The sequence below is a fragment of the Arvicanthis niloticus genome, chromosome 15 (assembly GCF_011762505.2).
Source record: "Arvicanthis niloticus isolate mArvNil1 chromosome 15, mArvNil1.pat.X, whole genome shotgun sequence".
Lineage (NCBI taxonomy): Eukaryota > Metazoa > Chordata > Mammalia > Rodentia > Muridae > Arvicanthis > Arvicanthis niloticus.
The window spans coordinates 15,153,122-15,178,820 of record NC_047672.1 but is presented as its reverse complement, the minus strand read 5'-3'; the positions used below and the strand labels follow the sequence as shown (position 1 = coordinate 15,178,820).

Here is a 25,699-nt window from a genome sequence, read left to right as displayed (position 1 = left end):
CATAAAACAGAGCGGGTTGCAGGAGGCAGACACTGTGACTCCTGGTGGATGGAATTGGGGAGTCAGAGTCAAGCCCTGACTGATTGCGGGCGCCCGGAGTCAGCATGGAAAGTCTCTGCGGGCTCCTAGGATTTCTGCTGCTGGCTGCAGGACTGCCGCTCCAGGCGGCCAAGCGTGAGTCCCGTCCTCTCTGGGCGCTTAACACTCGTTGATCCAAAAGATGGGCCGGGCCCCTTGACTGGAGTTTGGGGGTCCGCAGACAGGGTCTGTTCCAAATGCTGGGACTGTGTTCTTTGCTTAGGACTCATGGAGAGCAAAAGCCACGAGGCCACTGGAAACTCTTTCCGCTCTGGCCAGATTGTGGCTGGCTGGGGAGGACAGCCTGTACCCCCAAAATAAAGAGAGTCTCCCAAACCACCCTTATCTGCTTCCCGCTCATAGAGCGGAGCTCTTAAATGAGGCTCTGGCTAACTTTGCGGAACTCCCCCACCCACCCCACCCTCTGCACACTGCCGGGCGAACTGCCGCTTTAGTGGAGATACTGAAGATGAGCTGGATCCACCCTAAGAGGGCTCTGTGGCAGGAGCCCTACTAACAACGCTTCCCAGTGAGTAGCAGCGGCGTCTTCCATCATCCTTGTGTGCAGCCGGGGTGGAGTCGTGCTCCAGCACGCCCACTTGTCCCGGCCGGGGTGTAGCTGTCCGGTCCTTAGCAGAGCTAGTGAGCAGAGGGAAGAGTCACTCCACCTCTCTTCCAGGGGCCGGAGACCAGCTGGGACCAGAGCCTTCTCTGACCCCGAATGTGGCCTCCTGACTGGCTGCCGGGTAGTTCCAAAGGAGAGGAGTATCTCTTCTCCCTTCCTCCTCACATGCAAGGCAGGTCTACTCAATTTCACACGAGTGTACCAGGTGGGGCTGAGGTGGATCCCAGCCCAGGCTGAGTGGAACCGCTTTGGTCTCTGCACCGAGGATTGCCAGGCAAGAGGGCAAGCAGCCCAGCCCCATCACAACTGCGCCCCGAGCCAGGGATGCCCAAAGCTCCATACTCGGGGTGCCCACCTGAGACTCCATCTCTGGGTTTGGACTTTAAACACAGAGACATCAGCCAGCCGGGTGCCAGACAAAATGGCCCACCTTGTGTCTAGATGTGGTGCCTTTACACAGCCAGGGGAATCTGACTTTGGGACTATCCGGTCTCCCCGGATGAGAAACCCGGCCACAGTGAGGGCCAGGAATTCGCCCAGATCACACAAAGAACAGGCAGAAGGGAACGCATGCCATCTCTCCCACTGTCCTTCCTGCCATGATTTGGGTTAGGACAGAATTGAGTTTGTGCCAGCTGCTAGGCTGGGCCATGCGTGAGTTAGCTTCAATAAATTTCCTTTTTCTCGTTTGCAAAAGTGGAGATAGCAAAGGTACTTGGCCAGAAAACACATGCAATGGCATTCTTAAGGACAGAGCTACACACCTCTGCTCCCCTTCTCTCCCCCCCACCCCACCCCGTACCTCCTGCTGACAAATTATAATAACCTAGAGGAATAAGAATAGGAAAAGCCAGCAAAGTCCTTTCACCCACGGTTTGAGGGTTGGTAAATCAGTAGCTAAAGCCTGGATAAAGGGCTCATGCAAGTAGGCGGATCTCTGTGAATCCGAGGCCAGCCAATCTACATAGTGAGTTCTAGGACATTTCCAGCTACATAGTGAAACCCTAACTTGAAAAAAAAAAAAAAAAAAAAAAAAACCCCTACCAATCATCCCCCCAAAAAGAAAAAAATAATAATAACAACAACAACAAAACCCACAACCCAATCAATAGCCAGAAATTGAAGTGGGTGGGCTTTTAATCGAAGTCTCAAAGCCCCAGGCCTTCTTGGGCTCATCTTATACTGGACTAAACGTTCCAGACACAAGGAGCAAGCCCTGTAGGAGGTAGCAATCCTGACTGTAGTGTAATGAAGAGGCAGGAAAAGCTGGCAGAGCAGGTAGTTAGTAGCTGGAGCATTGGGGAGCTGGGGTGAAGAGAAGGCAACCAACTGCAGGGTTACCTCCACACTGCCCCTGCACCCCATTTTCCTGTTATAGTTTATTTGTTAGCGGGCTTATCTGGTTTTAAGTTGAACTTCTGTGTTTTAGGCTAATGGTACACTCGTGTGAAATTGAAAGAAATAATTAAGCAGATTCCAATACAAACTTTACCCAGTTTCCTCAAAGACAAAAATCAGAAAAACACAACCAAGATCCTGACAAGGAGAGGGTCAAAATACAGAACATACCCCTTGCTGTCACAACTATCCCATGTCCTTTTATAGTCAAATACTCTCCTCTACCCAGCTCCAGTCCCTGGCCGATAGGAATTTGTCCATTGAAATAATCTTATTATTTCCAGAATGTCACGCAAGGGAATTTTACAGTATGAACTTCAGACATTGGCTTGGGGTTTCTCCTCAGTATAATTCCCTGGAGATTGATTGACATTGCTGTACCAAATAGATTGTTCCTTTTCCATTCTGAGTAGTAGTCCATGGTCATAAAGTACCGCTTCAACCGTGCACCACAGAAGGACATCAGAGCTATTCCTAGTCAAGATGGTATGGCTTCTCACGTTTGTTTCTCTGGGATTCGTACTAAAGAGTACAATTTGGACAAGTTCTATAGTGCTTAGCTGTATGTCGAGTTTTAGTAGGATTTAGCAGGATGGCTTCTCCTCCTCAGGTTCTGCCAGCAGTGTGTGGTGGCCCAGTTGGTGGTAGTGGCCCAATAGGTCTGCAGGAGGGTCCGTCAACAATCCTCTAGTGTTCAATGTCTATACATCCTCTGACGTGTCTCATGTCTTTTCCCATCTTCAAATTGGAATTGCTTTTTAGTATCGATGGAAGTGTGGTGTTCTCCACTCTACTTCTTTCTACTGGATGCCACAGGGCAGAAGTTTCTTACTTGAGTAAGGTCTCATACATCAGTCTTTTTTCTTTTATGGATTATGCTTTCGGCGTTAATCTAAGAATTTCTGTCTAGTCCTAAATCCTGATATTTCTATCTCTACTTTCTGCTCTTTACAAACGTGTCTTTTCTTTATTGGGTTATTTTTCTTTTTTCTTTTCTTTCTTTCTTTCTTTCTTTTTTTTTTTTTTTTTTTTTATCTTTAAAAAGACGTTATTATGGGGGGTGGTGCCTTGTCGAGGCCACAAGAGGGCACCAGATCTCCTGGAGCGGGAGAATTTCCGAGCTCCCAGACATGGCTGCTAAAATTCTAACTACAGTACTGTGTGAGTGCTTCTGGCACTCTTAACCAGTGACTCATCTCCAGCTCCCCTGCTGAATAAGTTTGTGTCTCGTGTGAACTCTGCCAGGGCAGATTGAACTGGTCTGCTCTTGGCTTCCCTGTCCCTCTGTCCCCGTCCCCGTCCCCGTCCCCGTCTCCGTCCCCGCTGCCCCACCCCACCCACCCCCGTTGCTCCCTGTATTTTTCTTTGACTTCTGAACTTTGAGCAGAAGGGCAATCTGTGCGTTTTTGTCGCTGTTGTTTTTTGTTTTCTGGTGGTGCTGAAGTTCAAACCCAGGACAAGCACTGTACCACTGGGTCATACTCCCAGCCTGCTCTGACTGCATCTGCCTCAGAATCTGTGGGCAAAGACTCTGAAACAGTGAGAAGAGATTGTTCTGGGCATGAAAAGGGCTGACTCGCTTTTGCATTGGATGGAAGATGATCCTGGTGAATCCCATTTCTCTAGATCTAGATGTGTTCACTTCCAAAGTTAGTTTGAAGGGAAGCAGCTTAATTCTTCCCACGTGCCTCCAAAGTGAACTTCCAGTTAACAAGCGTTTGTTGAGAAACCTTGTGCCTATTCCTCGATTAATGTCTGTTCTAGGTAGGAACAGTCCTGAGACTGATTTGGGTTTGTCTGATTTGAAGGCCTGAGATCATAGAGCCTGTTTATGACAGAGACCGTGTACCATGACTCCTAGTTCAATCTTATTTCCTACGGTATCTGCCTCTCTGTTGGAAAAGGAACAGGAAGGTGAGCGATGGTTTGATGAGTTTAATGGGTGCATTGTCTGCCTGGCAGGCATACGTCCAAATTCTGTATGCAGCACAAAAAAAAAAAAAAAAAAAAAAAAAAAAAGGAAAGAAAGAAAGAAAAAGAAAGAAAGAAAAAAGCAGGGCATACGCAAAACCAGGGCATCCACCTGTCTCAGTGCAAAGAAGGTGGAGACAGGTAGATGAGACGGAGAGAAAATTCATCATCATAGATGGGTAAGAGATGAGGAAAGATGAGATGAATAAGAATCAAGATGGTAGGCTCAAATGCAGAGTGTCTGTCATTACATGATATATAAAATATCTCAGTATAAAAGTTAGAAAAAAGTAAAAAAGTGAAGTCAGTAAAAAAAGTCAGATAAAAGTTAGAGATTTTCAGATTTGATTTATAGATACAAAACCAACTATGTGCTGCCTACAAAAAAAAAAAAAAAAAAAAAAAAAAAAACCTCTTACATTAAATAAGAATATATTCAGGCTAGAAGTTAAAGAACTGGAGAATAGGGTCCAGAGAGATGGCTCAGAGGACCCAGGTTCAATTCCCCATACCCACATGGCAGCTCACAACTGTCTGAACTCCAGTTCCAGGGGACCCAGTGCACTCTTCTGGAATCCAGAGTATAACCACACCATGAACATAGCTCACTGACACAGATGTAAGCAAAACACCTGCATGTAAAATAAACATAAAAAAGTCTTTTTTGAAAAAAGTAAAACAATGGAAAAAGTCTTTATAGATACAGATAAATACGTATGTGTATACTATATATAACATATTGTAAACACTAGCAAAGTAGTCTTCAGAACAAGGGATATTATCAAGAACAAAGAGAGTTAATTACTAATAAAAATAACCAATTTAATCAAGAAATCAATAATTCTAAATGCAGCTATACCTAACAATACATTTTAAAAGACTTTAAAAAAAAAAAAAAAAAAAAAAAAAAGCATTTTAAAAGACTTGAAACTGGAAAAAGAAGTATCTACAACCCTAATCCAAATAACATAGATTTCTTGGTTGGTTGGATTTTGGTTTTCGAGACAGGGTTTATCTGTATAGCCCTCAGTTTGTAGACTAGGTTGGCTTTGACCTCACAGAGATCCACCTGCCTCTGCCTCCCAAATGCTGAGACTAAAGGCATGCACCACCATGTCTGGCCTCAAATAACTTTTTTTTTTTTTTTTTTTTTTTGGTTTTTTTTTTTTTTTTTGTTGTTGTTGTTGTTGTTGTTGTTGTTGTTGTTGTTTTTCCAGACAGGGTTTCTTTGTGTAGCCCTGGCTATCCTGGAACTCACTCTGTAGACCAGGCTGGCCTCGAACTCAGAAATCCACCTACTCTGCCTCCCAAGTGCTGGGATTAAAGGCGTGAGCCACCACTGCCCGGCCAAATAACATTTTTTTTAACCACTCTATTTAGCAAACACAGAGTATACAAGGGCTTGCTTTTTTTTTTTTTTTTTTTTTTTTTTTTTTTTTTTTTTTTTTTTTGAGTCAGGAGTGTTTATTTTTGAGACAAAGTCCTTCTGTAGCCCAGACTAGCCTTGAGTTCATGGCAATCCTCCTGTCTCTGCTTCCTGGGTTCAGATATGATGCAAATACCTTACTCCACACATGTATATGGAACACTCACCACGATGTAGTCACAGAGTTTTACCACGGAATCTTCTATGTAACACGTTTGTCTTTTGGCTTCCCAGGAGCTTTCCTGGGCTTTGCACTCCTGTAGACAAGAGAGTACACGACTGGGAAAGGATGCAAAGCTGTGTGAGGAGAACGCCATCCAGGGTTCCCTTTTCATACTAATACTGAACCTAAATATTTGGAGTCTATGTTAAGGAACGCTTAGAAAAGGTGGCAGCCAAAACGTTCTCTTTAAGGCTGGGCTTTGTGGGTCATGCCTTTAATCCCAGTCACTCAGGAAGCAGAGGAAGATGTGTCTATGCAAGTCTGGAGCCAGCCTGTTCTACATAGTGAGTCCCAGAACAGCCAGGGCCGTGCAGTGAGATGCTATATCAAAAAATAAATCATTTTTTGTAATTCTCTAAGAACACTTTCAGTAGACTTAGTTTATTTTTATATTTATTTATTTATTTATTTATTTATTTATGCTGGGCGGGGCGGGGGGCGGGCACAAATGTGCGGAGGTCACTGGACAAGTCTGTGGATCGCTGCTTTCCTTCAGCCATGGGGGTTCCAGGGAAGGAACTCAGGTTGTCAGTCTCAGTGGCAAGGAACTTCACCTGCTGAAACCGCTCACCGTCCTTAGTAGACATTTGGAGTGGGGTCTTCTTATATAGCTCTGGCTAGCCTTAACATCACTATGTAGACCAGGCTAGCCTCATCCTCACAGATATCTGCCTGTCCCTGCCTCCTGTGAGCTGAGACTAAAAGTGTGCACCGACACACCCATCCAGACTTACTTTTAAGCGCCTTTCTTTACTTGGTGTATTGGCTAGATAATATGCATGTGCTTCCCAACCGATCTAAACGATAACCCGCCATCGACCATTCCCACAGAAGTGCTGAGTAGTGGAACTGACAAAATCTGTTTTTCAAACACTAACACAGGATTTCGTGATGTGCTGGGCCACGAGCAGTATCCCAGTCACATGAGGGAGCACAATCAATTACATGGCTGGTCTTCCGATGAAAATGAATGGGATGAAAACCTGTATCCAGTATGGCGGAGGGGAGACAGCAGGTGGAGGGACTCCTGGGAAGGTAAGTGCGAAGCTCCTCCCACCGCCACAGCTGCAGTACAACAGCAAAGAAAGCAGCCTTGGGTGACAGGGCTCAGGCTCTGCTGAAAGAGACAGTGTGCTAGGTGCAAAGTGAGCAGCCCCTGGTCTTGGCAAGCTTCCCGCCTCCCTCACCATCTTCACCTTCTGGGTTACAAAATCACTTGAACTTTAGACATGTCCAAGGTCTTTGAATATTTTAGAGAACAGCCAGATTCTCCCTCCAGTCTGTTGACTACCATAGCGTAGGCACTCTCAGAAAAGCTGGACATGACCTGATCATCCAGGGATCTCCAGCGGGGAGGCTTACCAGAAAGTGAATCATCCCACGCAGGCCAGAAGCCAAGTCCTCCAGTCATTTGCTTTTAAGATTAAAGTCTACAAACTTTCAACATGGGCCTCTTCAATCCAAAAAGGTCTTTTTTTTTTTAATGTGTATTGGTGTTTTATCTGTGTGCATATCTGTGCACCACATGTGTGCCTGGTGCCCAAGGAGGGCATCAGAGGGTATCAGCTCCCGCGGAACTGGAGTTACAGACGCTTGTGAGCTAGCGGGGGCTACGTGGATTCTGGGAGTTGAACCAGGATTCTCGGGAAAGCAGCCGTGGAGCCATCTCTCCAGCCCACTTTGTTCTTATCTTCAGTGAATACTTTTTTTTTTTTTTCTGTGACTAGAAAATCCTTTAGATACTCTGATTTATTTTTTTTCTATGATATCGTACCGTGAAAGCTAAAGTTAGCATCAGGAAATAACTAAACACTGTAGAGAGGCATACGGATCGAACGGTTCTTACCTATAGATAGAACTCAGTGAAACACTTGGTGGAAAAGCCTTCCAGGGCGATGAACTTCATTCCTCCCTGCCCCAGGAGGCCGTGTGCAGGCAGTCCTGACCAGCGACTCACCTGCCCTGCTGGGATCCAACATCACCTTTGTGGTGAACCTGGTGTTCCCCAGATGCCAGAAGGAAGATGCCGACGGCAGCATCGTCTATGAGAGGAACTGCAGAAACGGTGAGGAGGCTCGGCTCTGCTGCTGGAGCTCCAGCCCTTATCCTCCTCCTCCTTCAGGTCACATCCTTTTTAATGAGCCTGTAGTCACCATACAAAACACTTTTCCTACTCTACACCATGGACTTCGATCACATCTACCTCTAACTCCCCATCCTGTCGCTCCTGTCACTGGTTCTAGCTCTTCCCAGGTAACCCCTGGGAGCTACACTATGGGGATGGGATGAACTCGGTGAATGAACACTTGCCTAGAGAGTGTAGGGCTTGGGTTCCATTCACACACACACACACACACACACACACACACACACACAAAAACCCAACCTACATCTCCATTGTCACACCCAGCTTGTACTGTGTCTACTGGACAAAGAATGTATTGTTGTCCATGCTCAGGTTCTCATATTACCTGAAACTATTTTGGCCACAAAACAAATAAACAAACACAAAAACACACACAAAAAAACCATGCAAGGCCCATCTGAGTGTGTGCTGACTGGTTCATTTCTGTCAGTGAGTGTTTTACGTAAACGGTGTCCTGCTGGTGCGCTGATGATCTGTGGCTCTGATTCTGGTTTCCTCTTGAAGAGATGCATTTGTTACCCATGTTAAAAGAGCACAAACACACCAAGGGACGTTATTTTGTGAGAATTGTACATTCTCAAGAACTCAGATAATCATTGAGATTACAGACAACGGTGAGCTGGCTGCTCTGTTCAGGCTTTTGTAAATCTGTCGATGTGTTCATTCCTTCTTATTTTTTTATCTCCCGTTGAGGAAAACACTAAATTCTGCATGGACTGGGGTTAATAGTAATCTAGTATTTAATATTCTCTCTCCCCTCCCATCTTCCTGTAGGTTGTTTGAGGTTAACCTGGTATTCAGGCTAGCCTCAAATACATGATCCTCCTGCCTCCGTCTCCACAATGCTGGGATTACAGATGTGTGTTATTATGCCCAACTTCTTACTTTAAAAAAAATATTCTGACCAGAGGGATGACATATACTGGTAATTCCAATATTTGGAATTAATATTGGAGGAAATGGGAGTGGTGAGAGAGAGTTTCTCTATGTTGTCCTGGCTGTCCTGGAATTTGCTTTATTGACCAGTCTGGCCTTGAACTCAGAGATCTGCTTGTGTCTGTCTCCTGGTGCTGGGATTAAAGGTATGTGTCACCACATCTTAACTATAAGAGAAAACAAGAAAGAACTCAAAGGCCTATGGAGTTGTGTCATAAGGATACAAGAGTCAGCTCCAAAGGCTCTTAGCTATATTGGGGAAATTTTGAGAATAAAACAGAATAAAGACTAGCAGCCAGATAAAGAAGCTCTTCCGTGACACAGGTCAAGGGAGTGTTATGCACGACAACGAGGCAGAAAATACCACACATCTGGAGAGTTTAGTGCTGTCCCCTAGATTCCAAACTACACATTTTTCTATGTTTGTTTCTCTTGGGTTTTCTCTGTATCTATCTAGATCTGTTAAACTATGCGTAGACAGAGATCCTCTTTTTAGGACTTATTTTTACTGTTTACTTATGTGTAAATGTGTGTTTGTGTGTGCAAGTGCCCTCCGAGGCCAGCAGAGGGTGACAAGGTCCTGGGAGGTGAAGAGCAGTCTGTAGGGCTGGGAGACAATTCTTTTTATCTGGCAGAGACACACAACCACTGTCGGTGAGCCAAAGCTCTGCTGGGGTGGGCGTGGGCGTGGCGGTGGGCGTGGCGGTGGGCGTGGCGCTGCGGTGAGCTAAGGGAATATTCTACTGAGGGCAGTTCTCTGCTGAAGGATTTAAGACTTGGCTGTGATGCCAGTGAGCAAGGGAAAGAAGCCGAGTGCCACACTAGAAGATGGCGCATCCTGGAGGGCGTGGTCTGAATAGCACTGCGATTCAGAGACTTAAAAGGAAGATACATGTGTTTTAAGTTAAATCTCCAGATCCAAGTTTCCTGGAAACTGATAATATTTTATTGACATACAGCAAATACACGGGAAAGCGTCCGTATGCGATGGGTGGAGTCTGAACTTTAAGATGTTAGCCGGTGGTTCTGGGAAACTGAAGCGTTTGGGTGCTGAGCGTTGGTCATTTGGAGGCCAGAAAACTAACTTGACCTATTTGTTCTTGGTTAGATTTGGGGCTGACTTCTGACTTGTATGTCTACAACTGGACCGCAGGGACAGATGATGGGGACTGGGAAGACGGCAGCAGCCAAAGCCAGAACCTCAGGTTCCCTGACAGGAAGCCCTTCCCTCGCCCCCACGGACGGAAGAAATGGAACTTCATCTATGTCTTTCACACACTTGGTTTGGTTTTTTACATTCCTTTCACATTTGACCTTGTCCTTTCTTATTCTCTAATTGAAATCGTAACACCCATCCCTCTGTTGCTTCTCCTACTCGGTGAACAATGAGGGGAAATGAAATCCTGATTAACCTCACCGTGTCCTCGGGACACCACAGACATAAAATGAGAACGAAAAGGAAGAGAAATTTGGTTCTCTCTTCGACAACAAACGAAGACTAGTCTAACATAGTCCTATGGAAAAAAGTGTATTTGAACATCACAAGGTTGTTTATTTATTAATTTGTTAGTATTCTTAAATGAATTAGTTAAAGAAGTGTATTCTCTGTGGGAAATTTAGAAACATAGAAGAGCACAAACAAAATTTAAAAATCATTCACAAATATCAATCATGATTGCTATTGAATGGTATTAATATTTCTTAACTTTTTAAAGATTTATTTATTTTATATATGTGAGTATATTGTCACTGTCTTCAGACACACAAGACGAGGGCATCTGATCCTATTACAGATGGTTATGAGCCACCATGTGGTTGCTGGGAATTGAACTCAGCACCTCTGGAAGAGCAGTCAGTGCTCTTAACCACTGAGCCATCTCTCCAGCCCTAATATTTCTTGTTTAAGATAATAATGGGCACACATTTTTATTTTGTTATCATAGCATTTGTCTATATTATTTTAAATTCTTTACATTGTTTTAATGACTGCATAATACATCAATGTGTAGATCTAGAACAGTATAGATACTGTTCTTCTCTGTCATGGTCTACCCTCTGTTTTCTAAAAAAACATAAAAGGTTTTATTTTGCTGTATTATTGGAGAAGTGTTATTTTAAGAGGAACAAAATTAGGTCATTATTAACAAGGCTGCTGAATTCTTGGTATATTACCAAAGGGCCACATTTATGGATGAGTGGGAGAATGCATGCCCAGCATGTACACAGTCAGAAATACATACACCACACACACACACATCATACACACACCACACACACCACAGGTACCACCCCCACACACACACACATACACAAGACACACAACACACACACATTATACACACACACATCAAACACACACCACACATACACACACACATTATACACACACACATCAAACACACACCACACATACACACACACCACACATACACACACACCACAGATACCACACCCCACATACACATCACACAACACACACAACACAGATACCACCCCCCACATACACATCACACACCACACACAACACACACACATCATACACATATTACACACACACACATCATACACACACCACACACACACCACAGATACCACCCCCCACATACACATCACACACCACACCACACACACATCAAACACACACCACACACACCACAGATACCACACACCCCCACATACACATCACATACCACACATACACCACACATACACACACACACATCATACACACACCACACACACACCACAGATACCACCCCCCACACATACACATCACACACTACCCATACACAATCATACACACAACACAGATACCACACCCCCCACATGCACATCACACAACACACACTCGTACACACTACACACACACACACACATCATACACACAGCACAGATACCACACCCCCCACATACACATCACATACCACACCACACACACACACACACACACACATACACACACAAAACCACCACCACTTGCCAACTGAGGCTGAAATTTTCAGAATCTGCTCCAACTGAGCAACTCCTGGATTTCTAAAGGTGTTGTCCTTTCTTGGAGAGCGCCCTGTACTTCAGCATTAACAAATCATGCCCACTGAACAAAGCTCAGAACAGGCCGGGTATCATGCCTGCCTGAAATCAGCTGTCCTGGTGCCATGGTGACTCTGGTGGTCAGTTTTCCAAGTGTATTACTCATTGATCTGCCATGGCTGTGGCCAGCACCTATGAGTTTTAGGGATGGCTGCAGAGGGAAGCGGAATGACTCAAATGTGTTCCTGTGGGCCATCCATCCCCTTCGTATCTGTGATTCCTATCTGTGATCCGTATCTGTGATCCGCTGCTGCTCTTTCATGTCTTGCTGGGTTTTGGTACAAGTCCTTCTAGAAAGTGGAATTCCAGTTTCCCAGAACAACCTAACCAGAGCCATGTCCATGGACATATACCAATTGCTTTTAATTTGTTACAAAAATAAGGCACATTGGTAAATACAGAACCTAGCAAAACTTTCCGGGATACCTCACCACGACACTAAATGACTCCTAAGGGAAGATTATGTGTTTCCTGTGCAATTCCTTTAAACCTAATAGTGTTCATTAATAAATTAGGAACTGGCTGGACTGTCCCTCTATAGAGTTCTTTCTCTTTAACCAGCTGTGTGCAGTTGTTACCTGAGTGCAACCGTAAAGTTGCTTCATCGGGTTTTGCACAGAGGCAGGCACCAGCTTCCTTTCTGGAGCTTCCAACCTGTTCTGTCCACAGAGCAGCCTTTTAACTAACCTTTCAGAAGCAACTTCATCTAAAGATCGTAAGACGTTACCAGTGACTCCAAATGTCCATCCTTCCACAGGTCAGTATTTCCAAAAACTGGGCCGGTGTTCAGCACGAGTTTCTGTAAACACCGTCAACTTGACAGCTGGCCCTCAGGTCATGGAAGTGACTGTCTTTCGAAGATATGGCCGGACATACATTCCCATCACAAAAGTGAAAGACGTGTACGTGATAACAGGTGCGTGGTGTGAACTCCACAGCAGTGGAGGACGGCATTTAGCCCTTTGACACCAGCAGATCAGGAAAGCATCGGCACCCAGTGCTCTGGGTTAGAGGAAGACTCATTTGGACTTCGGCAGAGCTTAACTATTTAATTCTGTGCTGCCCCACCTGTTGCCAGCTGGGAAACTCTAAAGCTTACCTATGAGAAGGTCTACTTTTAGTCTTCAGGCAGAAAGCATCTCTGCAGCGCTCCCTCACAGGCAAGCCATGTGTTTTCTTTGTTTCTTCTGTTGTATCTTCTAGATCACATCCCTATATTCGTGACCATGTCCCAGAAGAATGACCGGAACTCGTCCGATGAAACCTTCCTCAGAGACCTCCCCATTGTCTTCGATGTCCTCATTCATGATCCCAGCCACTTCCTCAACGACTCTGCCATTTCCTACAAGTGGAACTTTGGGGACAACACTGGCCTGGTTTTCTCCAACAATCACACTTTGAATCACACATATGTGCTCAATGGAACCTTCAACCTTAACCTCACCGTGCAAACTGCAGTGCCTGGACCATGCCCTTCGCCCTCGCCCTCGCCCACGCCCTCGCCTTCGCCTTCGCCTTCGTCTTCGCCTTTGCCTTCGCCTTCACCCACGCCTTCGCCCTCATCTTCGCCCTTGCCCTCGTCTTCGCCCTCGCCCTCGTCTTCGCCCACGTTGTCAACACCTAGCCCTTCTTTGGGTGAGTTTTCCTGAGCAGTGTGATGGTGGTGGTGGTGGCAGCCTAGGTGGTGGCCTTCATTAGTTACTTAGTTATTCAGTAATTTAGTCAATCAGCTTGAGATACTATGTTACCTGCTGGCTCTGAACTTGATATGTAAGCTAGGGTAGCCTCGAACTTGTAATGACTTCCCTGGTGCTGTTAGGTTTACATTGCCCAATTTTATTCCTCTTTAGAATGCTTTTAATTGTAAAATAATTAATTCACATTTCTTCCTAAAAATTCAAACTAACCACGAAGAAGCCTAACATAGAAGGAAAAGTCCCCATGTGTTCTCTTTCCCGAGTTCATCCTGACATTGCTGGCTGTGTTTCTGGCCAGATCATTTTCTGTGCATTTACAAACATCCTATGTGTTTTGTCATTTTGGATTTTATGTAAATAGCTTCACATCATATGCTTTGTTCTGTGATTTGCCCCTCTTTGCTAAATAACCACAGAGAACTTTCAGTTACTGTGCATGGAAGTCTATCACATTGGGTGTCAGCACAGTGTCAAAGGGTCACTAAAAACACCCACAAGCTTGTTGTTGAGCAACTAAGGGTCCCAAGTCCAGTTACAAATGTAGCAGTACTGGGCTAGTCAAGACAGACAGCTTAGTATGACTCTAAACCCCCCCAACTCCCCTCCCTCCTCCCTCCTCCCTCCTCCCTCCTCCCTCCTCCCTCCTCCCTCCTCCCTCCTCCCTCCTCCTGCATTTCTCTTCCCCCAGCCTCTTATGTAGCCCAAACTAGCTTCAAACTCAGTATTAGCATCTGGTGGCCCTCTAGCCCCTCGCCTTCCGATTGCTGGGATACAGGTACACAGCACCACACTTGGGAACCAAACACAGGGCTTTTCAAGTGATGGGCAGGCACTTTCCCAACTGAGCTACACCTCTAAGAACCGACTCCTTTATCTACCAGAATGGATAATCTTCCTTATAAATAGAAAGAGCCCCTGTCAATTCTAAATAAATTATAGATGCCTTTAGTGTCTTTTTAAAAAATCTGGTTAATTTACTTAATTTGGGCTTTTGAAATCACATTTTTATCAAACCAGCTGTTTTTCTTAGAAGCTGTGTCATGTCATACGTCAAACACATTTCCAAAGCCAATTTCAAAAGGTGTTGTAATTTGCTGCTATTGTTTTTCCTAAGTCAAACTGTGAAACAAAAGCTGGTGTCCTCTATGTCCTCTATGCATTCAGCTTTACTGAGAGGAGCCCTGTCTTCCTGTGAAGGTGCTTGGCTCAACCCGTAATTCAAAACACCTGAAAGCAACTGGGGTGGGGGAGAGCTAAGCAATGGGGCCTGTAGTGATTACAGAAGTTAGCTATGACTTTTTACATGTATATGCCTGTATTTGTGTATGTGTTTATGTATCTGTATGTGTGGTGTGTGTATGTGTGGTATATACTACTTATAAATAGAATCCACACCTGTCTGTTTGTGGGTGTAGGTTGATGGCAGGAGTCTTCCACTGTGGCTTTTAACCTTACATTTTGAGACAGGGTCCCTTGCTGAACCTGCAGTTTGCTTTCTGGCTAGGCTGCCTGGCCAGAGAGCCACCCGAGATCTATCTCCACCCTAGGGTTATAGATATGTGCTGTCAGGTGGCTAACCATGGCTTTTAAAAAGATTTTTCCCAACTAGAGAATATTTCCAGCTATGTAGGCCATATAAATGGGCTTGTATTTTTTATTTTTTATATAAAATTTTTATTATTATTATTATTATTATTATTATTATTATTATTATTATTATTGGTGGTGGTGGTGATGGAGTGTGTGTGTGTGTGTGTGTGTGTGTGTGTGTGGTATAGGGAATTGCTTCTTTTCTTCTGTATGTGATCCAGGCTTACCTGGCTCACAAAACAAACTTCTTTTCCCACTGATCCATCTCACTGGCCCAACTTGTATTGTTGAACATTACCTGACTAACAAGTATGTGCCTTCGGTTCTGGCAAGTAGCTTCAGGATAAGGTTCAGCTAAACTCAGAAGTCAAGGGCACCAGGAATGTAGCTGAGAAGTGGAGCGCAGGCCCGGGTTCCATTCCCAGCACTGCAGGAAGTCAGTAAGTGGCAGCTTGAAACCCTGGCTCAAAAACCAAATAAATAACCAAGTGCAACTTCAGGCCTGAAAATCCGTAGCCAGGCTGAAGAGTGCACTGGGTAGCTGACTGAGTCATGAGACTGGGAATTTTGTCCTACTTTTCCATTAATGGAGTTGTTTTTTTTTTTTTTTGTTTTTTTTTTTTTCTTTATCTGGTCACATTTGTTCATTTTCAGACTTTTGTGAACAAACTTGAGAAACAGGACAGCTTTTGTGAGGCAGACGCTGATCAGTGTGATGTCGTATTAAACATCATCACAGGCACACACAAACACACACATGCACACATGAACCAGCACACATGAGCCAGTACATGGGCACACATACACACACACACACACATACACACCCTATCATGTGATATGGTCTCATACTGTATAGAGCATTCCTTCATTCATAGTGAACACTTTTCCCACCATTCTCTGGGGAACGGGAAATTAAGTACTGAGTTTTATTCACCTGCAGTTTGAGGTCTTTGTTTCTCTCCATTGGTCCTTTGACAAATCTCGACATTACAGATCTGACAACTACAAAATCTCATACATGTTTCTATAGTATTCAACCTAAAGCAGGGCAACTGACTCTCATTGCCTTCTTCCTAAAGAAGCTTTACTTTAAACTACAGCAGAGTTGTAGCTCTATACTCGGGTTGACAGCTAAAGACTGCTCCTCCAGAATTTTAAACGAAGGGAACCTACAGCTCTCAGGGGGAAAGCTGGGATTCTTAGCAGCTTTGCACAAACCAGCCTCCTGCTGCAGACTCCACCAGGAAAGACTGAACAGATTCTGTAGTCACCTCCACAGGGCCCCTGGGATGTTCCCCAGCCTGTCCTGCTGATGAACAACTGCATGAGAATCTAGCACAGAGTTAGGACCTCTCCGGGCTTCATGGAACTGTGTTTCCCAGAGTGCCCTCCTCCTGAGAATTCCACCAGGCATGGCCATGTCACCCTCAGGAAGCTTTGAGAAACCAGAGAGAGTTCCCAGCTGGCTTCATCCTTACATCGTGAACTTAAAATCCTTACATGTCATGAACTTAAACGCGCGTCCTTTGCTTTCCTCCTCCCCTCCTCCTATCCTTTCCCCTCCTTCTACCCCTTCCTTCTTTCTGCCTCTTCCTCCTCTCTTTTTTTCTTCTGTTTTGAGACAGGATCTTATTAAATAGCCCCAGGAACTTGCATCCCTCTGCCTCAGCCTCTGGATTACAAATATGCACCACCACACCTATTCTTTATTTAGCCTCTAAACTTTTCTTTAACTAATCTACTTATTGTATATGTATGGTTGCTTTGTGTGTACACCTTATACATCCCAAGCAGGCTAGACGAGGACATCCGATCCCTTGGGACTGGAGTTATACACAGTGTGAACCACCATATAGGTTCGGGAAATGAACCTGGGCCCTCTGAAAGAGCAGCCAGTGCTTTAGCCACTGACCTATGTCTTCAGCTCTATTTGGTTTTTATGTTTGTTTGTTTGTTTCGTTTTGTTTTGTTTTTAAGATGAGGATTTTTTTTTTTTAAACTTTGACTCCCAAACCGGGCCTTGGGTGCGCCTTCAGTCTCAGCACTTAGGAGGCAGAGGCAGGCAGGTCACTATGAGTTCCAGGGCAGCCTGGACTATGCAGGAAAAAAAAAAAAAATCTTTGACTCCCCACCTCTCCATTCAGTGCCTATGGAATTAAAGAGAAGATAAAGATGGGAATTGTCATGTTTTCCTTTCGGACTTTGAATCCTAAAGCTACAGCAACATGTTTTAAATTACAATGCACGAGGCATTAGATTCTTTGCTCAATTATTCTCACGACTGCTTTGGTCACATCTTCAGGTCTGCACACAGCAGCCAAAGCTCAATGACAGGTGTCTTCCTCAATTGTCTGCCACCTTAGTAGGAGACAGGGTTTCTCACTGAACCAAAACTTTCCAATTCAGCTAGACTTGCCAGAGTTCTGTGTTTAATTGATTTGTAATACTCTGTGGTTGTTATTTATACGTTAGTTGGTTGGTGTTAGGGTTACTTTTCCACTGCTGTAATAAAACACCATGACCAAGGCAACTTATAGAAGAAAGGGGCTATCTGGGGATTACAGGTGCATAGGGACAGGAGGCCAGCACTATCGTGATGAGAAGCATGGCAGCAGCTGGAGTTAAGGCCAGTTGTGAACTCACTTCCAACCATAAACAGGAAGCAGAGCGCACTCTGGGAATGACAGGAAGCTGTGGAAATCTTAAGCCCACCTCCAACGACACACCTCCTCCAATATGGCCACACTTCCTAATTCTTCCCAAGCAGCTAAGGATTCAAATGCCTTGTGACTTATGGCTTACGAGTTACGAGTTTCATCTCATTCAAAACACCCCAGTAAGTTTTGTTGTGTTGTTTAAAAAAAAAAAAAAAAAAAGCTCTCTCATGTCAACTTATTATATAGCTCAGGTCAGTCTCAAACTCACAGCAATTCCTCTGCCTCAGCCTCCTGGGTATTAGGATCTACACCAGGCAGAGAAGTAGGGTATGTACGCCTTATTTCACTTTGGTTTAAGTGGTTTGACCTGGGAGGACAGTGATACTAATTATATTTTGTTGCTGAGCAAACAAAGACAAGGACCAGTTTAACGATGTGTGGGCAAACAGGTGGTGCTAGCATTAAGGCCAGAACAGCTGCACCCCAGTGACAAGGGACTTCTCTACTGTGGCCTCTTCATATATTCTAATGAGGCTTCTACTTCATTTACATCCTGAGTTTTAAAACCATCTGGGGTTGTGCTTTGAGCTCGGATGTGGCTCAACAGTAAAATGCTTGCCTGGTGGGCAACAGGCCTGGTTCCTATCACAAGCTCCACCTGAAAGGAAAAGGTTATTTCCTGCTGCCTCCTTCCTGGGTTTCCAGGGACTTGACCTGACTAGATGCAGAAAGAATGAAGAAAAGACCGACAGAGGAATACCCAGACAGACAGCTGGGATCCGGGTTCTCAGGTGAAGAAGGCTTAGCACCCCAGAAGCACATGTTTATTATATAGAGACGATGAGGGGGAGGCAGGGTCTATGGCATACAGCTGACCAAGGAGGCCGGTTTTGCTAATCTCAGGAGGAGCTATCTCTGCAGGAGCAGGAGAACAGGCTTCAGGCTGTAAATATCTGTGGAGAGAAAGCTATGGTGGACAATTTCTGCACACGCCATCAGCACTTGCACTTGGAGCCCTGAGGAAGATTTTGCATTTGTCATCGACCTGAGGCTTTGAGGTCCTTAATATGACTGCCCATGTCCACAGGACACATTTTCTCAGGACTTCACTCATTCAAAGCTTCCTCTGTTCCCTATACTCCCTTCAGTAACTTATGAAATTCAATCCCTACATAATATTTTACATCTACAAGAATCTACACATTTACATTACACAAATTTCTGCCTTAGTCAAAAAGCTCTAGAATTCCTGATGCTTGGTTGGGTTGGGTTGGGTTGGGTTGGGTTGGGTTGGGTTTTGGGGTTTTATTGATGCTTGGGTTGGGTTGGGTTTTTTGGTTTTTAGCCCTGGCTGTCCTGAATCTTGGGATGTCTATCAGGCTGGCCTTGAACTCACAGAGGTCCTCTTACCCCTGACTCTGGCTGAGATTAAAGGCACGAGTCACCACACCTGGCTTCTTGATGCTTCTAAGAGAAGATGCAGCTGGGAGCAGATGCAGCCTTGGGCAGGACAGTGCATATCTACAATCTCAGGACTTGGGAACTGGGGGCAATAAGATCCAGAGTTAGGGCCAGCCTGGTCTATATAAGTTTAAACCAGGCTGGGCTACATGAGTCCCTTTCTGGAAAAAAGATAAAACAAACACCAAAAACCACCAAAACAAAAATAATAAAGAGCGATGGACAAGTGTCTTTGTTTTTTGTTGTATTATGTTAACTCCATTGTATTCTTCATTCCTATTTACCTTAAACTTTTTATTATTCAAACTTTCTAGTGCCTACTGGTTACAAATCCATGGAGCTGAGTGGCATTTCGAATGAAAACTGCCGAATAAACAGATATGGTTACTTCAGAGCCATCATCACAATTGTGGGTAAGGCTGAAAACCAATTGGGAAGGATGCTAGAACCTGCAAAGCCACCCACTCACTTAGCTAAAGCTAGCAGGATGGGGACAAAGGAGCAGAGTCCCTTGTCCTGTCTAAGGTGATGCAAGAAGGTGTCTAAGGTTGGCAAGAAGGCATCTCTATTCTTTTTCCTTCTCCTTTGTTAAGGGACATTCTGTAGTTAGTTAAGAAGTTACAAAAGTAACAGGGTTTGTAGGTTTGGGGGGCCTACAACTGGGGTTCATAGCTTGCTGTTCTGGAGGATGAATGTCAGATCTGGTGTCTGGCAAGGAGCACTTCCTGGTTCATGAAAGGCCACTCCCTTGCAGTGTCCTCACATAGCAGACAAGGAGACAAGGAGACTCCTTGAGGTCTCTCCATAAGGACACTGACCACATCCCCAACAGAGGTTTTACCCCCTCACACCATAACTTAGCTGGGATTTCAACCCAGCAAACAATCTGTGGCAGCATGGTTCCCTTTGGTTCCTGTTGCATTTTGATATTTCTCTGTGGTGGTTGTTGTGCTAGCGGGGATCCTGGAAGTCAACATCATCCAGATAGCAGATGTCCCAGCGCCCACACCGCAGCCTGGCGACTCACTGATGGACTTCACTGTGACCTGCAAAGGGGCGTAAGTACAGCCTGGTGCCATAGGAAGAGCCAAGTGGGGGCCCCAGGTCCGAATAAAGGGCTTGCCCACTAGTCATCCTTTTGAAGGTGATTCAAACGCCTATGTATTAGAAATCTCTGATGAGCTGGGTATAGGAGACAGGCTCATGTCTGTAATCCCAGTAGTCATGAAGGGCTAAGTAAAGCAGGAGACCATGGGCCGCATAGTGAGCCTTTCTCTCAAAAGAAAATATAAACAGGGGCCAGGGTAGAGGGCATCCTAGCGTATGAGAAGCCCTGGGTTGGATCCCCATCACTTCATAAAACAGGACATGGACTGCATGCCTGTAATTGCAAAACCCTAAATGTTGAGGCTGGACAATCAGGGGCCATATTTAACCACATGGTGAGTTTAAAGCCAACCTGGCTACATTAAGACCCTGTCTTATTTTTTTTTTTTTTTAAGGCAGGGAGAGAGGAAAGGAAATAAAAGAAAAGTAGAAGCCCTGTTTAAAACTGTTATTACAGAGGCATGCGTAGTGTCCTTTGTCTATAATCCTAGCACTCAAGAAGCTGAGGCAGGAAGATCACCATAGGCTCCAGGCCAACAGTGTGAAGCCCTGTTTCAAAAACAGCACCACCAGCCCCCAACTTTGCATTCTTTTCTCCCTCATCGGATCTCTGTACCCTCACCCCTCTCCCACATCACAGCACTCCCATGGAAGCCTGTACGATCATCTCTGACCCCACCTGCCAGACCACCCAGAACACGGTCTGCAGCCCTGTGGCTGTGGGTGAGCAGTGCCTGCTGTCTGTGAGAAGAGCCTTCAATGGGTCTGGCACATACTGTGTGAATTTCACTCTGGGAGATGATGCAAGCCTGGCTCTCACCAGCACCCTGGTCTCTATCCCTGGCAAAGGTGAGGTTTGGTTTATAGCTTTATGAACATTCCCTATGGCAGAAGTATACACCCAACATTAAAGCCCTAGGAGGCTTCACTTGCAATGTTTATCTCATGGCCAGTTCTTTGAGCCACCGTGTGTGCAGTCTGTCGTTGGCTGAGTTGTCCTTGTGCAGCATAGGTATGCAGTGACTCATGAGAACAGTCACCAGAGCTGTAGCACTAAGAACAAGGTGGAGAAAGCATCCTGCCTCTTACAGGACAGGGCACAGTGGCACCTGCTAGAGAGTGGGGGAAGAGAGGCTGTGGACATTTCAGTGTCCTGACCTCCAGGAGCTGCGACTAGGACTGCCCCAGCCCTGTGTATTGTGTTTTATAAAAAGAAAAAGAAGCCAGGAATATGTTTGGTAGAGGCTCAGTATGGTCTGGGGGTAGGGGGTGCCTCTGCAGGCCCATGTTGAGGTGTCCCTCCCCTCCCCACAGTGTGTGCACACACACACACTCCAAGTATACCAGCCACACCACGATGGTATAGTATAAAATAGAGTTTATTTAGGGCATGGAGAGGGGAGTTGAGGGAGTAGAGACAGAGAAAAGCAGAGAAAGAGAGGAGGGGGGAGGGGGGAGGGGGGAGGGGGAGGGGGGAGGGGGGAGAGGGGAGAGGGGAGAGGGGAGAGGGGAGAGGAAGAATAGAGGCAGGCCATGAGCTCATGGAGAGAGAGAGAGGGAGGGGGATGGGGAGAGAGGGGGAAGAGTGAGGGTAAGGGGCAAGAGAAGAGAAGAAAGCAAAATAGAGCAAGAGAAGGAGGAGGGGGCAAGCAGCTCCCTTTATAGTGAGTCAGGCACTGTGGGGCAGAGTCTAGACAAATGCCAACACTATGTCTTTCAGAATTTTAAAATCTTAGCTCATTCCATTTTGTTTTTGTATACTGGCAAACTGCTGGTTTCCTATATGGGTTATTTTTGTTGTGGTGAGTGATTGAAAACTAAATGAACGGGGGTTGCTGAGGTGGAGCATAATGGTAGGGCACATGAGTGAGGCCATCAAGACCTGGGTTCTATCCCAGCATCATAATAAAATAAAGGTGGGATATTTGAGGGGTGTGTGGTGGGACATGCCCACACTGCCAACACTTGAGAAGTTGATACAGGAGAGTTGCAAGTAATAGGCCAGCTAAGGCATAGCACATAACAAAATCAGAGAGAGAGAGAGAGAGAGAGAGAGAGAGAGAGAGAGAGATCAGTCAGTAAAATGCTTACCTTGCAAGCATGAGGTCCAGAGTTCAGATCCCCAGAACCCCTACAAAAATCCAGGAGTGGTGATGAGCACCTGGAATCCCAGCAATGGTGAGATGGGAGGTGGAGACAGACAGACGCCTGGACGTCTCAATGTTTAGTCTAACATACTTGACCAATTTCCAAGCCAGAGAAAAAGCCAGTCTCAAACATAAAGAGAAATGATGCCTGTGGTTATCCTTTATCTCCACGTGTACACATGTGCCCTCACCCACACAACCATGCACACACACAACCATGCACCCATAATCATGCACACACACAACCATGCACACACACAACTATGCACCCACACTACCATGCACACACACAACCATGCACCCACACAACCATGCACCCATGCAACCATGCACCCACACAACCACGCACTCATGCAACCATGCACACATACAACCATGCACACACACAACCATGCATACACACAACCATGCATACACACAACCACGCACACACACACACAACCATGCACACCCACAGAGTACTGGAGAGGAAAGTCAGAAAAAAAAAAAAAAAAAAAGCCCTGTAATTCAGTGAGTCTTATAACTTAATAACTCAAATTTCAAAATCAGAATTTCAGAAATAGTAATAGTCCCACCGAAAGCCCACCGGTGTTTAGCTGAAATTCTTTTTATTGATTGATAGTCATTATGCTGTCCACTTCATGCCCAGCACAGAACTCTACACAGGATAGAAGCCACTGGCTAAGGAACAAAACAAGGAGGACTCCTGCTTTCCTGAGAAGTAACAGATGTTATAGAAAAACATTTAGACCAATTCAATTTCACAGTTTGTTTAAGCACCAGACTGAGCTGGAGTCAGAAGAGGCCCAGACCGGCTCCCACTGACCCCACCCAAAACTGGCTGTCAGGACCCAGTGGCAGCCATTACTGACTGCTTCTGTAACTGAGGCCTGCAGCCAATCAAGTAAGCTGCTTATGATTGACTGAAACTTAGTTGTTTCTGTTTTTAAGGATTTGGGGTGTGTGTGTGTGTGTGTGTGTGTGTGTGTGTGTGTGTGTGTGTGTAGTTGTGGTTGTTGTTACAAAATAGTCTCATAAGAATTTGTCAATTTATCATTTGCTTACCTGTGAATTTGTCAGGTCCCAACTCAGAACACCTGATCAGCCTTATTTTAACACAAGCAATAAACAAATTAACAAGGTGGTATTTGGGGGAGAAAAAAAAACAGGTCAGAGAAAGGAGAGGGGTGAGGTTGGAATGGGAGGTGAGGGCGGTGGTTATCACCCTAGATATGGTGTGGGGTGCAGGGCCAAGTCTTGCTGTTCAGTGATGCATCTTGGTGAAGGACCTTCTTGAGTGAAAGCACATGAAGGCTACTGTTAGAATCTTCAAAGTTTCATTCTGTAAGCAGGCAGTGAGAAGATCTCACGATAGAGAGACAATTGTAAGATTAGACTCCGTGAATAGAGAGGATTTCCTAGGAGGTGTCTGGAGGACCGGATGGTGACAGCAGCAGAGCAGATAGCGGTTGCTCTGATGATCAGATATGCTTTGGGATGGAGACAGAGCTGGCTGGTTTGCTGGTTACAGAGAAAGAAGACAAAGTCCCTGCCTTTGTGGCCCTTGGTACTGATGAGATGCGGGAAGAAATAAGGACACAATGTGATCCAGGCCTAGGAAGAAGTCGGCAGGGTAGTGACAGAGGAGAGCTGGTGCTCTCAGAAAGACTGGGAAGGTACTGGGTGATTGAGGAAACCTGAGATGAGCCAGGGAAGGGCGGTCCCAGCTGGGGCCATGCACCTTTCACAGAATTCCAGGGGTTTTAGCACAGGGGTAGGCACAGAGCCTAAGATGAGGCCAGAGGCCAGCACAGTGACGTGTGAGAGCCCTTTAGCCCCTTGGTGTTGAAAGCAGTTGAAAGAGTAGCTGGCTTATTCAATAGCATCACAAGCAGATGTCCTCCAATGGAATGGAGCATAACTCAATGTAGTTTTCCTTTTGCTTTAAAGTCCCAGGCTCCCCTCTGAGAACAGTGAATGGTGTCCTGATCTCCATCGGCTGCCTGGCCATGTTTGTCACCATGGTTACCATCCTGCTGTACAAGTAAGTTTCTGATTTTAACACTTTACATCTCTATAGCAGAGAGTCAAAAGCAAATAGCATTCGTCTGTATGAATGTGCCAATTTTTTTCTTTCTTCCTTTTACATATTATGTGTGTGAGAAGAAACACATCCTCTGAACCACGAATACCAAACTGGGACCTATTAATCTCACTGTGGTTTGAGATTTGTTTGTTTTAATCCTGAAAGTGCTACCAGATGTCAGTAACTTGACAAAATTGGTTTTTGTAATGTTTAACAAAAATCTCAAAGTGACCTCTTCTTGCTTGAAGAGAAAATAGCTATACTCTCCGAAGATACTGGTGCATTGCAAGCAACAGACTGGGTTGAATGGAATTAGCTCTTTTGCACCTGTCATGAGAAAAGTTATAGAAAGAAATTTAGTTCCGCTGAAGATATTTTTAAAGTCCTGTCCAACACATTGTTTTCAGAAAACACAAGGCGTACAAGCCAATAGGAAACTGCCCCAGGAACACGGTCAAGGGCAAAGGTCTGAGTGTTTTCCTCAGGCACGCAAAAGCCTCGTTCTTCCGAGGAGACCAGGAGAAGGATCCACTGCTCCAGAACAAGCCAGGGATGTTCTAAGTCTTCAGCCTTACTTCTGACCAGGAGCCCACTCTTCTGTGCACTTGTGTGAGCTGTGCAGAAGTACGTGACTGGTAACTGTTGTTTTCTAAGGATTATTGTAAAATGTATTATCATGAACTAGGGAGCATAGTTAAATGACATTTTAGAGAAGGCATGGGAAGACTTAGTGTTTCTTCCCATTTGTATTGTGGTTTTTACACTGTTCAATTTTTTACTCTACAGGCACACTGTGTCTGAAGGGTGGGGGTGAGCTCACTGCTACTTAAGGTCCTAGGTTAACTGGGGGAGGATACCGCAGCCTCCTCAGCTTTTCACATAACATGTGCATGAGCCCAGCTAGTCCTGACCTGAAGGCCATGCTTCATCTAACCGTATCCCAGCCACTGAACATGCCTGAGCTCCTGACAGGATTATAATGGCCCGAGCTTTTTGTATGGTGTGTATGTGTACATATTATACTCATTAAAAAGACAATCTAACAAGCTGGTGTGATT

At 45.2% G+C, this 25,699-nt stretch overlaps 1 protein-coding gene across 2 annotated transcripts; it reads left to right on the top strand.

The window, feature by feature from the left end:
• On the top strand, positions 1-25,687 carry Gpnmb (glycoprotein nmb). Of its 2 annotated transcripts, none has more exons than XM_034519259.2 (11): positions 1-174; positions 6,604-6,756; positions 7,643-7,786; positions 9,912-10,085; positions 12,651-12,809; positions 13,097-13,528; positions 19,616-19,714; positions 20,257-20,359; positions 21,049-21,257; positions 24,506-24,599; positions 25,049-25,687. In XM_034519259.2, the coding sequence occupies exons 1-11, from the start codon at positions 105-107 to the stop codon at positions 25,200-25,202; spliced, it is 1,791 nt and encodes a 596-aa protein (XP_034375150.1). In that variant the 5' UTR covers positions 1-104; the 3' UTR covers positions 25,203-25,687. The 2 variants fall into 2 exon arrangements, with proteins under 2 accessions (XP_034375150.1, XP_076769477.1); XM_076913362.1 differs by lacking the exon at positions 25,049-25,687 and adding an exon at positions 24,722-24,812.
• The last annotated feature ends 12 nt before the right edge of the window (positions 25,688-25,699 follow it).

Bases quoted from the DNA above. Each gene is read 5' to 3' on its own strand.
- Gpnmb (XM_034519259.2), top strand. From the start codon at position 105: ATGGAAAGTCTCTGCGGGCTCCTAGGATTTCTGCTGCTGGCTGCAGGA. The intron at 19,715-20,256 runs GTAAGGCTGAAA...TTGTTGTGCTAG, and splicing joins AGCCATCATCACAATTGTGG to CGGGGATCCTGGAAGTCAAC. The intron at 20,360-21,048 runs GTAAGTACAGCC...CCCACATCACAG, and splicing joins ACTGTGACCTGCAAAGGGGC to CACTCCCATGGAAGCCTGTA.